Source organism: Pseudorca crassidens, chromosome 8, assembly GCF_039906515.1.
Source record: "Pseudorca crassidens isolate mPseCra1 chromosome 8, mPseCra1.hap1, whole genome shotgun sequence".
Lineage (NCBI taxonomy): Eukaryota > Metazoa > Chordata > Mammalia > Artiodactyla > Delphinidae > Pseudorca > Pseudorca crassidens.
This window is the reverse complement of record NC_090303.1, coordinates 90,804,881-90,822,116: the sequence shown is the minus strand read 5'-3', so window position 1 is coordinate 90,822,116 and position 17,236 is coordinate 90,804,881. Positions and strand designations below refer to the sequence as shown.

At 42.5% G+C, this 17,236-nt stretch overlaps 1 protein-coding gene across 2 annotated transcripts in view; it reads right to left on the bottom strand.

The window, feature by feature from the left end:
- The window catches only part of CHRM2 (cholinergic receptor muscarinic 2), a 157,995-nt gene extending 142,987 nt beyond the window's left edge, over window positions 1-15,008 (bottom strand). The window contains exons 1-2 of one of the 2 annotated variants that reach the window (XM_067747114.1): window positions 14,638-15,008; window positions 14,210-14,375 (exon numbers count right to left, since the gene is read on the bottom strand). Coding sequence is in view for 1 of the 2 variants with exons in the window: in XM_067747113.1 (XP_067603214.1) it covers window positions 12,927-12,999 (73 nt within the window). In the remaining variant the exon portion in view is untranslated. Of the gene's footprint in view, window positions 1-12,926; window positions 13,482-14,209; window positions 14,376-14,637 lie in introns of those variants that run through there. The other variant, XM_067747113.1, reaches the window with a different exon arrangement.
- Between the last annotated feature and the right edge of the window lie 2,228 nt (window positions 15,009-17,236).

The window sequence follows — 17,236 nt, the reverse complement described above, 5'->3', positions numbered from 1 at the left end:
AACAAACAACCCAATCCAAAAATGGGCAGAAGACCTAAACAGACATTTCTTCAAAGAAGATATACAGATTGCCAACAAACACATGAAAGAATGCTCAACATCACTAATCATTAGAGAAATGAAATCAAAACTACAATGAGGTATCACCTCACAGCAGTCAGAATGGCCTCATCAAAAAATCTAGAAACAATAAATGCTGGAGAGGGTATGGAGAAAAGGGAACCCTCTTGCACCGTTGGTTGGAATATATATTGATACCACCACTACGGAGAAGAGTATGGAGGTTCCTCAAAAAACTAAAAATAGAACTACCATACGACCCAGCAATCCCAGTACTGGGCATATACCCTGAGAAAACCATAATTCAAAAAGAGGCATGTACCAAAATGTTCATTGCAGCTCTATTTACAATAGCTAGGACATGGAAGCAACCTAAGTGTCCATCAACAGATGAATGGATAAAGAAGATGTGGCACATATATACAATGGAATATTACTCAGCCATAGAAAGAAATGAAACTGAGTTATTTGTAGTGAGGTGGATGGACCTAGAGTCTGTCATACACAGTGAGGTAAGTCAGAAAGAGAAAAACATATACCGTATGCTAACACATATATATGGAATCTAAAAAAAAAAAAAAAGTTCTGAAGAACCTAGGGGCAGGACAGGAATAAAGATGTAGACGTAGAGAATGGAGTTGAGGACACGGGGAGGGGGAAGGGTAAGCTGGGACGAAGCGAGAGAGTGACATGGACTTATATACACTACCAAATGTAAAATAGATAGCTAGTGGGAAGCAGCCACATAGCACGGGGAGATCAGCTCAATGCTTTGTGACCACCTAGAGGGGTGGGATAGGGAGGGTGGGAGGGAGACACAAGAGGGAGGAGATATGGGGATATAGGTATATGTATAGCTGATTCACTTTTTTATACAGCAGAAACTAACACACCATTGTAAAGCAATTATACTCCAATAAATCTGTTAAAAAAACAAGTTCATGTGCTAGTTATTAATTAGATTCAGCTTAAATAAAGTAATAATACTACTATATATCTACAAAGGTAGTCCATGGAAAATTTTGCTCATGGTTAGATGAAGTGTTGGTTTCAAAAGTGGGAAAATTTGTCATAAGAGAAGATTTATTTTGAAAGGAAAATTTTACCTGGAAAGAGAGTTTCTTTATTTTGGAAAATGATGACTTGCTGTTATTAAATGAACAGAAGCAGCAGATTAGGGTAGTAAGAAATTTTGGATGTTTAGTAGACTAATGGCATAAAATCATCATTGAAAATATTGATTGGGCTTCCCTGGTGGCGCAGTGGTTGAGAGTCCTCCTGCCGATGCAGGGGCCACGGGTTCGTGCCCCGGTCTGGGAAGATCCCACATGCTGCAGAGCGGCTGGGCCCGTGAGCCATGGCCGCTGAGCCTACGCGTGCGGAGCCTGTGCTCCGCAACGGCAGAGGCCACAAAAGTGAGAGGCCCGTGTACCGCAAAAAACAATAAAAATATTGATTAAGTTCTGCTATGTGCCAAGCATAGAGCCAGTCATAAGATTCAGTCATGAGAAGAAGAACTTTAAAAACAACAAAATACATATCCTGCCTTTATGGAGGCTGTCTCTTCTAATGAAACCAGAGAATATCAATGACAACTTCATTCATTGTGTAAAGGAGTTGAATAGAAGGTACATGTTCAAGTCAAAGAGCGTTCCCAAGCAAAGATATTAAAAGTCAAATTTAAAAGGCCTCTTAGGACTTGTCTTACTTTTCAAATAAATTAAGAATGCGCTGACTGCTACTGGTAAAACAAATCAAGTTTATGCTCCATTAAGGGTCAGTAAAAGTATCTTGGGTAAGTTCTCAGGTTTTTTTCTTAGCTTCTTCATGAGCGAGACTGCTGAGGCTTAGAAGATCAACTGGGAAAGAGAAATGGAAAAGAAACAGCTCTGTGATGTCCTTTCTTCCCTCTTCTCATATTTACAGACTCAAAGGAGCCGAAGAGTTGCCCACACTGGATAAACAAACCATTTAAGTCTTTCAACAGAGAGGTGAAAGATTTTTGTTGCCTGAATTACAAAAAAAAACCTTGTGAAAAATATAACAGTGGGAAATAAAAATAGTTAAATAAAAACCACAAGATGGCAAGTAATGATGCTCTTTTTTCCCTAAGTTCTGAAATAGGGATTGGATGGGTTAAAGGAAGAAGAAGAAGATAGAATTAAGATATTCAGAGCATGAGTTCTGTGGCAATTATTGAAAAATCCAAGAATTTTAAAACATGGAAATGTAAGATTAGGAAAAATCCAATACAAGAGTAAAATAATATAATATATATAATGAAATGAAAAAAATTTTTTTTCTCTAATGCATAGCTAAAATTTATCTTCAAGGAACAAGAGAAAACATTTACTGATTTAATGAAAATACCAAAGCAAAGCTAATGCAATGGAATGTTATTCAGCCCTAAAAAGAAATGAGCCATCAAGGTAAGAAAAGACATGAAGGAAACTTAAATGCATACTACTAAGTTAAAGAAGCCAATCTGAAGATGTTACACACTGTATGACTCCAACTAAATGACATTCTGGAAAAGGCAAAACTATGGAGACAGTAAAAGGATCAGTGGTTGCCAAAGATTAGGAGGGAGAGAGGTATAAATAGGGGGAACAGAGAGGATTTTTTAGGGCAATGAAACTACTCCTTATGACACTATTATGGTAGATACATGTTACTATACATTTGTCAAAACCCTCAGAACATACAATAGCAAGAGGGAACCCTACTGTAAACTAGGAACTTCAGGTAACTATGATGTGTCAATGTCAGTGCATTCATTATAACAAATGTACCTCTCTAGTGCCTGATGTTGATTGTGAGGGAAACTGTCAGTGTATGGGGGCAGGGGGTATATGGGAATTCACCGTACTTTCTACTCAGTTTTGCTGTGAACCTAAAACTGTTCTTAAAAAAACAAAACCAAAAAACAAACAAACAAAAAAACCTAGAGCAGCAAGTAATCTTTCAATAATTATACAGAGTAATAAAAAATCAGTCTGAATTTTAGATAACTGATCTATTGATATCATTTCATATTCAATTATACTGAAAAATTAAAATAAGAGCACATGGGAATTGGGGAGAAAAAAATAATTTTTAAAAGTAGTCAAATATTTGCTGCAAGTGGAATGAATAAGTCACACTAATTTAATTAAATGAAGCAAACAGGGATAATAACCTTTAGAAAATCTGACCGGTATACGGCACAGTGATTTCAATGATCTGCAATTCCTAAGTATTAGGGAAATCAGCTGACGGATCTACAGTCACCACCAATTTTTTCTAAAAGTGCATCTCACGCCAAGAGGTGCCAAAATATAGGAATTGGAGCAGTACCTATTAAAGGAGAAGAGACCAGGGCTGCCAATTATAGCCTGCACTCTAGATTCCATATCTACTAAAATAATGGGACTAAATCAGAGGGAAAAACATAACAAACCTTGTGCACTGAAAAAGCTGCAGAGAGGCAGGAGCAATTATGTAGCTGAGGACTGAGAAACCGAAGAAAGATCCAAGAGGAACGGATCATGGGAACTCGCATTGCGATAAAGAAGCTAAAATAAGCTAGTGAACATCAAAGGGGAGACGTTTGCCAACCTGTTTCTTCCAGGAAAATGACTCCTGGGATTCAATCTGAACACTTAAGTGATAGAAAGATGTCATTTTATTTTGTTTGAATATGGAAACTTGCTGGAGAATAAATATGACCTCTTTTCTATATCACTCCTTGAAAATAAAAGTAATGTAAATTTTTAGTAAATTCTTACAGAGACAGAAGCCAAGGAATCTCCTTTTAAATAGGAGAAGTTTAAAGAGGAACGCTAAGGATGTGAATTTCTTGAAGAATGTGTTATGTAACTGTGAGGGAGAAGAATAATTATCACTTTAATTAATTAGGGCCCGGTTGTTGCTCCCTTGTGAAAGATAATCCTTGATTAAAAGTGTCAGTATGTAAAAATATTGACTGATATTGAAATGTAAGAGTGTGAAATTTCAATTAATTGTAAAAAATTAGCTTGTACTATCATTTACCAATAGACACTAATGATTCTCGGAGACTTGGGACATACAAACAAATAGTTAGAATTGACAGTGGACACGTAAACAGGAACAGAATGAATCCACTGATGGTTCATCCCTCAGAATAACTAGCTCCTTTGGCCTTTTGTTTTATGTCCTCAATGCAGAGGTTAATGTTAAGTCCTAGCAATTGTTTTGTAGAGGAAGGGAATAGATAGCACAACAGGAAATAGAAGAAGATCAAATAATATTTTAACAACACACAGTGCTTTCATATTCAACAAAAATGTTCCAACATATATACATTTTATACTCATGAAATCATAATTTATGCCTTAGCAATTCCATAGCTGGAAGCCTTATTGAGACTCTTTTCCCCTCTGTGCCTAGAAAGAGCTCCCAGGGGACTATGAAGGAAAAAGCACCTTCAAACTTGAAGCCTATTATCAGACTAGGCCAGGAGGTGAGTGGCCAAGACAGACTCTACCTAAATCTACCTGAGACTGATTCCTCCAATATAAACTCTGTTTTCATGATTCCATTTTCTGAACTCAAAGTGTGATATGCCTCTATTTCTTTTTCTTCCCTCTCTCTTTTTCCTTGGCTTTATCAAAATTAGATGCCAAATAACATAATGGGATATTCTTTTGAAGAAACTGCTTATGGTAGTAAAACAAAACAGAAAACCCCCAAAAAACAAAATTTTAAAATTTATCTTTGACTTTAGATGTGAGACTGATGCCCAAAGCAATGAACTCACTCTTAGACCTAAACAAGCTATTTAGTGTCCACAGGCAACAACTTCTGCACTTAGAAAGAAAAAACAACCATCTACCACATCGGATTGGCGTGAGGTATAGGAATAGTATATGTAAAGAAACGGCACAGGGCCTAAAATTTGGTAGACACGCAAGAAAGAATGGCTGTGATTTCATTGTTTTTAATTGTCATTGGTATTGTCAAAGAAGAGTATCTCATCCAAAATTCTGAAATTTTCCCTAACATGGAAACCTTCAGTCATGAAAAATATCCTGTCATGCTCACTTCAAAACAAACGCAAAACTGTGACTCCTTGAATGACACCCATCAGCTAGAGACAACATAAGTTAAACCTACATCATCCACGGCTCTCCCTGACTTCAGTACTCCCAGCACACAGTATAAAGGGAGAAAATAAGTCTGTAATATTTAGGCTTACATGTGAAGACACAACTGCCCACACCACTGATAAAACCTGATAGCAAAGTAATTTCGACGATGAAGCAAGAAAACAGCAGGCAGATCTGGGAAACACTGTGGCCTTGGGGCTGCTCTTTATCTTCTCCCTAAAATGAAACCAAATGTCCTGATGCTCTCCAAAGAACACAGTTAAGTAGAGTTTTCCTATCATTTCCTATTTTCATGCTGGTTATATGGTAGCAGGGCAGAGGGGGGGCACAGAGTGTTAGAAAATCTTTATCATGTTCAACAACATGAAATTGTAGGAAATTTATGTTCTTCCCTTACCAATCAAGTTATTCTATGCTTAGCTTTTATAAAGAGTAGGAAAAATTAGCCTTTAGGTAATTCTTTAGCTCCCCATTTCACTCCTTTTAAGAGCTCCTTAGTAGTTAATTAAATAATCAAGAAATAATAGGCTTGTCTTCCTATATTATTTCATCTTGTTTACTGGCTTGGCATAGTTGGTGAGGTAAGGGAAAGCTTCTTTGTTTTACTAAAGTGGAAGACATTTTCGTGACCAAGGGCAAGCAATAACATCAGGAAAAATCATCATCTTTCCTCTTCCTAGAGGAGGTATTATATCAGCCTGTTACTGGGGATCATCACAGCGAACCAACATTTTGCAATAGTAACAGTGAAATGTATCCTCATTAACATTTATGACAATTCCCCCACTCTCCTCCACTAGAACTCCTCCACTAGAGCTGGGAGAGAGGAAGAGGAAGAGGAAGAGGGCCAGGTGCTTGGTCCAGCTAGATTAGTAATGAAAACCTAGACAGAACACCAGATAGGAGAGTACACAGAGGAGCTTTGGAACCATGAAGGTATCTTCCCAAGAAGGTATCAGAGAGAAAGAGGAATTATGGACAGGGAAAATGAAACAAGGCATAGAAAAGAAATCAAGGGCTTATTTCTTTTTTTTTTTTTGCAGTACGTGGGCCTCTCACTGTTGTGGCCTCTCGCGTTGCGGAGCACAGGCTCCGGACGCGCAGGCTCAGCGGCCATGGCTCACGGGCCCAGCCGCTCCACGGCATGTGGGATCCTCCCGGACCGGGGCACGAACCCGCGTCCCCTGCATCGGCAGGCGGACTCCCAACCACTGCGCCACCAGGGAAGCCCAAGGGCTTATTTCTTAAATAGCCAGGACTGATTTAACTCTAAGGACATAAGGTATGCATATGGGACTGTACCCCATCTAAACAAATAGGTATCAGTGTCACATGACATGGAAGAGAAGTATATTTATCTATGGATGTTCTCCTGAATTGTTACTCATGAAATGTAACTGAAAAATCAGATAGTCTCTGGCCACAACTAAGCCCTCAGTCTCGATGGCCCACACAAGGTGGAAAACTCGTTTGATGATACTGGCAGCAACATGGGTCAAACATCTAATCTTCACTCCTCTCCAATGCCCTTTAGATGCCAATTCTTCAATCTGGTATTATTTAGAATGTGGTCCTGTGATTATCCACCTCAGTATCACATGAAGTGCTGAACATCCGGATTCCTGTGTCTGAGCCCAAACCCGCTGACTCAAAATCTTTGCAAGAAGAGAGCATTTCAAGGCCTCAACCTGTGAATAAACCTCTTTTAAAAGACTTCTTAGAATACTTTTAAATAGTGATTCAAATAATTCAGAATCTGGTAATTTAAAACACTATACCTGATGACTATGAACGCTGACTGCTGAAAACGTAGATCCAGTCCTAACCATGAGATCAACATTCAAGGGTGTATAGGGTCCTCAGCTTCAGAAAAAAGAACTTCTGCTTTACTGAACCCAGTAAACACAGATAACGTCAAAATACTGCCCTGCTACCACATGATTTGCTGTTTATTTTCACTGATCTTAAAAACACTGATCTTTAGTTTTGTTTTTGTTGCACATTAGCCATGGTCTGAAAATTTGACTTTAGTATTTGACCTATGGAGATGCCTATAACTTCCTTGATACAATAAAATGGAATGGGGAACCATGCATATTTTTAGGGTTACCTATTATCTATACAAAACATTGGGGAAAAATAAAGCTCCATATTAATAAAGCTCTGCTTCTAACACATTTGAAATGTGTATTGCTGTCATTTATACGAATATGGCCTCTGTCCTCATCTTAGATATCATCAGCATCCCTAACAAGTCCCAGCTGGTGCCCCATTACCAGCACCAGGTAAAAATCGTTCGACTTGCCCAGCAGTCTTACGGGTTGACCTTTTTGTAAATAGTTCATCTTAATATCCAAGAAAACAATTCTGCCAATCCCAGAGAGCTCTTTAAAGTGAAAAACCCTAGTTTTCACCTTCCAAGGAACTTGGCTGGGACTATTAAATGCCCCAAATGTCATTATTATTATACTGCCTATACATATCAACGTAACAAACACATAATGAATACACAGACTGTGTGCAATGTACCCGACTGTGGGAAATTAAATGAGATTATAGGATGTTAAATATTTAGCAAAATATCTGCCACACCATAGCTTTCCTTACCGATTATTATTTGTTTGGGGGATGACTAGTATAAGTGTGATATTTATCATTGCTTATTAGTATTATACTAATAATAAATTAGATGAAGAGAAGGAAGAAGAAGAAGAGGAGAAGAATAAAGAGGAAAAAGCATACTGACCAATATTTATTCTGCATTTACTCTGGGACAGCCATTGTGCTAAGCTGTTTATATGTGTTATCTCCTTGTGTAGGGGGAATGGAGAAATGGCTAACATACAGGGCTTGGCATAAAGGCTTTGATCAGTTATGGAAGATCTCACGTGGGTTTGACTTTAGAATCTATCCTAGACAGCTGAGAAACAATGAAGAATTTTTAAAAGGAGAATAACATGTTCAGATTTGCATTTTAGAAAGGTTATTCTGGCAGTGTGAGGCATAGATTGTACTAGGGAAAGACTGGAGGTGGGAGACCGTATAAACACAAGGCTCTGGTGGTAGTTCAAGTGAGAGATGCTAAAGATCTAAAAAAGATGTGTGGATGGAGAGGAGGGGATGAATTCCAGACAAGTCTCAGAGATAGGTTTGACTTGATGACACCATTAGATGGTGACAGTAGAACTGGAGTGAGGAAGAAAGAAGACATGTTTAGAGCATATCGACCTCACTTCTAATTTGTGAGTAATAATAATATGCAGATTGGTATTCACACAATAATATAGAGCAAAACTTCTAAGTTTCTCACATAACAAAACAACAAATTATACATACAAATTATTATTATCTTCATCATTATCACTATTATATATCTTATCCAGCAAGAACAAATGTGGAGAATGGATACATGTATATGTATGGCTGAGTTGCTTTGCTGTGCACCTGAAACTATCACTACATTGTTAATTGGCTATACTGCAATATAAAACAAAAAGTTAAAAAAAAAAACCCAATGTTCCCATTCTAAAGATAGAACCCTTCCATTTTGAAATTTAAAGACTTAAACATAGAAAACATTCCATTAGCTTCTTCTTCCAGAGATATCTCAATGTCTCCCACAACAAACCTCTTTGTTTCCCACAGAAATATTTTCACAATAATGTTAAACACAGAAGGGTATAAATATCCCCCATTTCCCATAATTTTCTAGAATTCTACACAGCAAACAGCACTTAATATGCACAGGCAATGACTGTTTCCTACTAATCTCTTTTCTTAAAAACATACTAATTCAGAGTCTTTCTTGCTTTTGTCTATCTCAAATTATCATTGAAATTGAAAGTTTAAAAAAATGATGTTCTTGCCCTCTCCACAGTAGTGTGCTTCCTGTTACCAAACACCAGAGGGTGCCATTCAGTGAATGCCTGGATTTGGGAGAGGGGGAAACACAAAGAAGGAATGCCACTGCTAATGAAAGAGACTGATTTTTTAGGGTGTACCCTTATCTACCATGAAATATTACCATGGTAACAGCACCAGTAAGATGATTGTATATTTAGGTCACAGTATAAAAGAAGGAGCTTGAACATGTGTGCAGAAAAAGGGAAATGAAATAAAGTAAGACAAGAATATACCAAGTGTAGAAGGAGGCAAACCAGCCAGAACGTGCCTCACACTTTGCTAACTGCAGGCTCACAAAGTCACATCATGCCTTTCAAAGCAAAGGTGGATGATCAACTCTAACTAAAATCAGAAGTTGCCATTCAAACGCAGAACCTTAAGCACCAGCAGCCTTAATACAAAGAGAGACGAACTCGTTTGGAGAGACAACTAGATGGAAAGTTGGGATGTGTGTATTCTGAGGCAGTCCTTGGTTAGCTGCATCACAATGGGAAAACCTCTTCATCCACTTCAACACTTAACATGAGTTAAACTGGATAATATCAAAACTCTCTTTCATCCTTTAGCACCAGACAAAAGAAAATCTCAGTGTTGCTATAGGTGAAAATAGCATCAGCCAAAACATCAGGCGATTTCCTTGCCCCTGTTTCCCTCTGCAGAGCAGTCACTGATTAATCAGAACAAGCAGTTTGTGCCAACTAAGAATCTAGTTGGTGATGAATCTTTCTTGCTTAGGGTTTAGGGGACACAACAAAAATATGCACAGTTGAACTAAAAGAATGAGGAGAACATTGTTGGACTCTGAATACCACAGTTGTGATTTCCCCAAACAGAGAGGAAAATGTGCACTACAACTATTCATCAGCACAGTATAAGACAAAGACTGGAGTCCAACACGCTTATGTTTGAATCCAGGGGCTACGACTTACTAGCTGTGTAGTCTCGGGCCATTACCTGACCCCTCTGAATGCTGGTTTCCTGATCTGTAAAATGAGGACAATAACGTCTACTTCATAGGATTGTTGCAATGAGAAAACTGATTCATCTATTCACTCATTCAACAAATATTTAATAAACTCCTAGGATGTGCCAGACACTATCTTAAACAGTGGGGATAAAGCCCTGACAGAATAGATGATATGACATATGTGAGGTGCTTAGGACACTTTCAGGAACTTAGAACACACTCTATGAAAATGCATTTCCAAGGAAAACGACCTGCTTCCTTTGTCCCACACAAAGTACACACTATCACCACCACTACTGCCATGTGACCAAGCTGAGCTTTGGGGTATGCAGTCAGTACACTTGCTCTGACACCTTCTTAGGAAAGCAGTCCCAACATCTGCTCAATGAACCAAAGGTAGACAAAATGGGGACAGGTGACAGGGAATGAAAGCCAGGTGGTAACAGTCATGAGGAGGATATATTGACAGTGTTTGATATAGAGAAGTCCACTGAGGAAAACAACACAGGTCCGCATCATAAAATGCCAACCCAACTCAAATATAAGGTTAAATGAAGAAAACCAGGTCCCTCAAGGGAACTGTGTGACAAAATGTTTCTGTCAGTCTCTTGGAGACTGACATTACTCCTACTGAGTAAACTGAAGTAAGATTAAGATAAGAGTAAGAGTGGAGTTTGAGTGGTCATATTTAGACAATTACTCATGGGCATTCTCTCACAGGCATACCGCAAAAACTGACATCGGTGATGGAGGTTATTACAGTGGCTGTTAATGGCATGCCCACAGATTCTCGCCCTCATTTTTTTCATCCATTCCCTCTTCAGTTCCTTTATTCTATTGCCCCCTCTTCTTCCTCTTTTGCACTTGCTTTAACTTTGTTCACTGCTGTGGGTCAGAGAGCCATGTGTCTCCTGATCAGCCTGCCTGTCCTCCTCCGTTAAAGTGGGTGCCATACCTTCCCTGCCTTCCCTGTGAGCCAGCAGGCTGTGGTCTGCTGTTCTCTTCAAAACTCTAACACTGTCCTCCCTCTTCCTGTGCCCTGGGCCCTGGGGGCTGGCTACCCTGAAATTAGAATTGTAAAACTGCCACTGAATGTACATCCAAGTGCCTGATGTTGGGGGTTATCTGGGCAAAGAAGGGGATAGGATCATGTTTGGAGCAATGTGGTTTTTAAATGTGAAGATAGCAATCTCTGCCCCCTATGCTGACAGACCGGGGGGACTCCTTCCAAAGCGACTTTTACCAATGTTTGACTGCTAGTCTCTTGTACATCCATCCCTGAGAGCTAAAATTCTGTGGTTCTCTTGAACTTAAACTAGGGTAGGGATATTCAAATCGACCTATTTTCTCACTCCATCCCCCCCACCCCCAGACACTCTCAGACACTTACATAAACAAACACACCTTTCTTTTGTAGGAAGACCAAGCATCTGTCAGGAAGCTCACCCTTAAGTTTTGGGTCCACGGACTTTACCCCACTCCCGCCCCATTTCATTCACAGAGTTTTAAAACTGTAAGCGGAGGTGGCTGGAATTTCCATGCCTTTGTAGGGTCAAGTTTTACTCTTCAGTTTTAATTGGCAGAATTGTTTAGCCTAGTAAAGCATATAGAGTCAACAGAAGTTGCTTATCCTACTGCCACAACTGGACACATTACTAATAACAGTAACAACAATAAAAGTTCACATGGCATTAACTTATTACTTCTTGAACCCTTAGCTGCCAAATCCTGCAAAGCTGCAACACTGTTGGCACAAAATTCTTCCATCCATTTGCCAAGAGTCTCAAAAGTCCACTTTCTGAACTGCAGCCTAATATTCTTACTGTGATCAACTGGTTTACTTCTATGATTATGACCTTGTTGTCATCACCCTGAAGATCACACACACACACCCCTAATTGCAGTTTCTTAAGTGTGTCATCATCCTTATTATTTGCTTATCAAGGAAAATGTACTCTATATATCTCCTTGCTATACAGATTGCCAAAAATGCATATATATACAGGCTGCCAACAAAATACAATGCGGGGCCTTTGGGGCACAAGGCCGGGCTGAATAGCTGGAGTTTATGAGCTGCTCACTTTCAGGGCCCTCTCAAGACTGGTAAACCCGAATGGCCTGCAGTGAAGTGAGGTGCTGGTCCACTCCAGCGCCTGGCCATCTGAACTTCCCCAGAGAAAGGCTGCCCCCCAAGGCTGGGCTCTGCCCGAGGCGGGTGCTGAGGGTCTAGGGCGCCGCAGCATCGGGTCCCTCAATGCTCTGCGCAGCCTCCGCCGAGCTCGAGCGCTGGGCCTTTTCCCTCAGTGTCTCTCCCCACCCCACCCTCAACCCAAATTCAAGTTTTCCCCAGGCTTTTCCCATTGCCCCACTGTTTCTCTCTGCAGTCTGGGCTGGCTCCCCGCGCCTCTGGCCCAGCCCTCGGAAGAACCAAGGCCACCGGCCGGGATCGTGCTATGGAGGTGGCCATTGCTGCCGGCACTCGGGGCAGTCGAGCTGGGGGCTGCGTGACGGAGCGCGGGCGGGTGTGCCATACAGCATGTAGATGCGTGTTTGTGTCACTGACTGCGTGTACTAGGGGACAGGCAAACTACACGAACCCACTGCCACCCAGCGCTAAGAAAAAGAGCACGAAAAGCAAAACAAACCAAAAAAAGAAAAGATGAAAGGGAACTAGAAAGTCAATGCAAAGGATTCCGGAGCTTGAGGACCTGGAGGCACCGTGCTCTGGATGGGCTCGCCGCGCCTGGCTGGCCGACTTGGAGCCCTTGGCCCTCCGTCACAGACATGCTGTGGCCGTGAACTAAGGACACGGTCGGGCAGCTCGGGTGAGATGTCAGAGGACAGCTCTGCTTGCCTTAAGGGTTTACCTCCATTTCTCTGCTCTCCTCCCGCCTCTCCGTCCCGAGTGACTCCCCAGAGATATTTCCATACAGGCAACATCGGTCTCAAGGCTTGGGTCTGATGAGCTCGGCAGACGCTCCTGCGGACGATTTTGTGGCTCAAAGCAGCCTCGAAGACGGCGACGGGCAGGAGGGTAGAGAAAGTGATGGGGGCGCTGGAAGGAGGCTGAGGCAGTGGGTATGTGCTGCTTTCTGAGTCAGTGATTTCGGGGAATCTTGAATCTTGACCTCTTAAGAGCTCTCCTAGGCATGCAGCCTCCTGCCCCGCGGGGGGCGCCCCAGGGGTGCGGGGGCAGAGCGCACAGGTGGAATTTCTGCTCGATCTCCCCTGCGCGGGCTTGGACCGCACCTCGCAGGTTCCGAGAGCTACAAGTTATCTGCGATCACCCGGGTCCTCAGGTGTGGACTGCGAGGGACACTGTGGGTGCAGCTGTTCGCAATTTGTGACCCCGATCCCCGCCGGGGTGGCCCAGAGCCCACTGTGAGGTGGCTGTCGGCGAAGCCCAGGCACAGTCCGGGACCTCGCGGGCTCCGGGCTGAGACCCTGTCCTCAAGTCGAGGCAGACAGCTGACCTCGTGTGCGGGCCGAAAAGGGATGGGGTTGCAGAAAGCTGCCTCCTCCTCTGTCCTGGGACCCTCTCCTCATTCTTATTCCCCTGCCCTTTGGCCACGCTCCTTGGACCGCAGTACCAAGCCTCTCTCCAGCGACTTGGCGCGGGCGCCCAAAGGACAGTTCAGAAGGCGGAAACAGGGGGCCATATGGAGCCAGAGGAGCTGGGCCTCCACCCCAAACGCCTAGGAGACGTGGCCAGACCCCAGGCTGGAAGGAACGTGAGGGGCAGGAGAAGGCGAAGCTCTCCCGTCTTTTCCTTGACGGCCTGTCGGGGAGGAGGAGGGAGTCGGGTGACAGTGGAGGGAATGGCGGGCTGGGAGAGGGAGCGATGTCACGGCCGGCGCGGCCCCCAGGCTACCTTTGCCACCTTCCTCCGGACTCAGTGACCCGCGAAATCGCATCCTTGTCCTGCGCTCTGCCTCTCTTGCCCCTTCTTTCCAGACCCGCCATCACTGCCCTCAGTTCTCCAAGCCCCAGAAGCCAAAGTTTCCTTTCGAGGATCTGCACTTGTGGAGGAATTCTCCAATTCCTTAACACCTGACCCCTCCGCGCCCGCTCCTGGCAATTGGGAGGGACCCCGCGGCGCCAGGGTCCCTGGAGCTGGCAAGCAGAGAGCTGAGCAGCGTGCTGTCCTTACCTGCCGCCGGATTAGCTCCAGGTGCCTCCCCGGGCTGCAATATCCCTGGTGCGGGCTGGCGGGATCGTGGAGGAGCCCCTCGCGGGTTCGGGGCTCACCGGCCGGGGAGCGAGCTGCGCTGCGCTCAGAGTCCGAGGCCAGGCGCCGGCTTGCTTTCTCCCTTGATCTTGCAAGCGAAAAGGAAAAGATTAGCTGGTGCCGCGACACCCGGAGGGGTGGGGCGGAGGAGGCGGGGGGAGAGCGGACCTGAAGGCTCAGGCCAAAGCTGCGAGGCTCGGGCGCGCGCTAGCAGAGTCGCGCACCCCACACCCGTCCCAGTCGCTTGACGAGTCTGAAACCCCTTGGCGGTGTAGACTGGAGTTAAAGTGACACCGCCCCCGCCCTCCACACCAGAACACCAAAGGAGAAGCAAAAAAGGAGTTTCAAACCTGGCTTTCACAAAGAAGCTGAGTCTGGAGAGCAAAACCGAACAGAGACCTGGCTGGACTGGCGAGCTGGGCGGGATTCATTTCTTCACCAAAGTGCTTGGGGAAGTAAGGGAAGTAGTAATTAGTGTAGGGGCAACTAATTACTAATTAGTTCGGTTCCTCTGGCGATCTCCTAGTGGAATCTGCAGTTTCAAGGCTCTGGCCAACCCTCAGGCTGGCGCGTGTGTGCGTTCGTGTTTGTGTGTGCGTGTCCGTGTGTGTGTGTGTGTGTGTGTGCACGCGCGCACTCGCTGGAGCGGGTCTCTGCGCCCGGGCACCTTTGGTATAACAAGAGAGCGTGCGTGTGTTCGTGAGTGTGTGTTCGATTAGCTGCAATGGGCGAACAATTTCTGGAGAGAACATTTACAATTTTCTTTCAATATGACAGGATTAGTTGTTCCTCCAATGAAATCTTTTCTGCTCTCTGATTTGGCGGTTCTTCTGAGCAAATATGACAGCCTTTTCTCCAGGCTCCTTTCTGCTCCTTTCCACGTCCATCCCCAGAGCCAAGCTCTCCATCTGCAATTTCTACATCAGAACGTTTACAGTTACTACCACCACCCAGTCCCATTCCTGCAAGTATGATTGCTGTAAAGGTGACATGACATATTGGGAAGGACGCGGTGTTGCTTTTTGATTGCTGAAGATGCTTAAGCCCAGTTTTTCCAGGTGGGAAAATATTAGAATAAATCTTCTGTGCTTTGTAAACATATAATCGTGCTGAACTATTCACGGATTATTTATTTCTCTGGGACACTGGCAAATGTATAAGAGGAAGAGGTAATTTTTTCTTTCTTATTTTATACAAGGGTCAATGCCCATGTTTCTTTGACTAATAGGCGTTAGATTACAAAGTATTTATGGTGCTTTATGGAATTTGGGATCTCCACGAAAAAAATTAGGATACAAACTTTTTGTGTTAAATCAGTCTTAGGTTTTTATTTTTTCATTTTAATGAGAAATCCATTCCAAGAAGAATACTCATTATTTTTAGGTACTAGTCCCAACTGATAAAGATACAGTGATATGATTCTAAAGTATAGTTGAGAACAAGACTTGCTTTTGTGAAAGTATGTGTATATAAAGATAACATCAGTGTACGATACGTTATAAGGCTACATTTTCTTTCATCCACCTTCGGCAACCAAATGAAAAAAGCTGAAATCTTAATTGATATATCCAATTAAGTTGAGTTCAAATCTTGAGGCCCAGGCCATTGCTAGCTGTCAAAGGGAATACAGAATAGCAAAAGTCACTGTCCCTGTCCTTTATAAGCTCCCCATCTTATTGGCGGGGAAAGACAATCAGATGACTATCAAGATGAAAAATTATGCAGCAATATAAATTCATTGATAAATGAAAATTATGTAGATGAAAGGGTCTGCCCTTTCTGTTAACTCACAGCTATCACCAAGCAGGATGTGGCACAAACTTTTTTGGCTTGATTGAAGTCACCCTGAAATAACGCATTATATCCTGTGGCTCTACCTTCAGCCTCCACACCCTCACATCCCACCACCACTGGGAGATTGTAAGATACATATGAGAAAATCAAGACAGCTCTGTCCAGTCTTGGCCTCAGCCTCCCCCAGCATTGGTTGTTTACATTAAATATCTGATTTTGTCATTTCTTCTCTCTTAGGTGATCTTTTGAAAATGAATTCACATTTTCCTTTCTTTCTCCATTACTTCTGACTATTAAGCCTCCATAAGCCCAGGGAGTTGCTTGGATCTTTAAATCAAAACAAAACAAAACCACATAGACATCCCGAAGCAGAGAAATAAAGGGGAAGGAATTTCCTGGCCAGCAATAGAGAAGAAGAAAACCCAGTGATCTGTTGCTATTTTGTTCTTTCATATCATTAATGCCTTTCATATCATAATATTCTTTCATATCATTAACAGGGCTACACATTCCAAAAAGAGCAATAAAGCAAAACGCCAATGAAATCTAACGAATATTTTCTCAAACTTGAATAAAACAGAGTCCATGGATAACCTAACTACCATGTTCAACAGAAGTCATGTACTTGTGGCCTTTTGGAGAGGAGCTGCAAAAGGAAACAGCATTTTTAGCGAGCAATCAGCAATAATGTCCATTTTCTTCTTCTAGGTCATCAATGAAAACACTTTTTTTAAAACATATACTTGCATCTGTGCCACTCATTGTGTGTTTTTGGAGAATTATTTAACTGCTCTATGCCTCATATTTTTAATCTGTAAAAGGGATACAGTAATAGTAACACTCCCCTGGGGTTTTTATAAGGAATAATAGAGTTCATTCATGTAAAGTTTTCAGAAGAAGGCCTGACATATAGCAAATTAGCTATAATCATAAGACTGTCAGTCAGGATTTGAAAACAGCTTCTTGGCTCATGCCCCTAACCTACTGAATCGGAATATTTAGGAGTGAATTTTGCCAATGGAAACCATGCTGCTCCTCAATTTCATGCAACAAGCATGTTAAACATAATCCATCAAAATACCGACCCAAAGAAATCCCATTTTTCCCCCTTCCAGTTTCTCTTTCTATACAAGAAAAGATCATGTGTATTCTGAG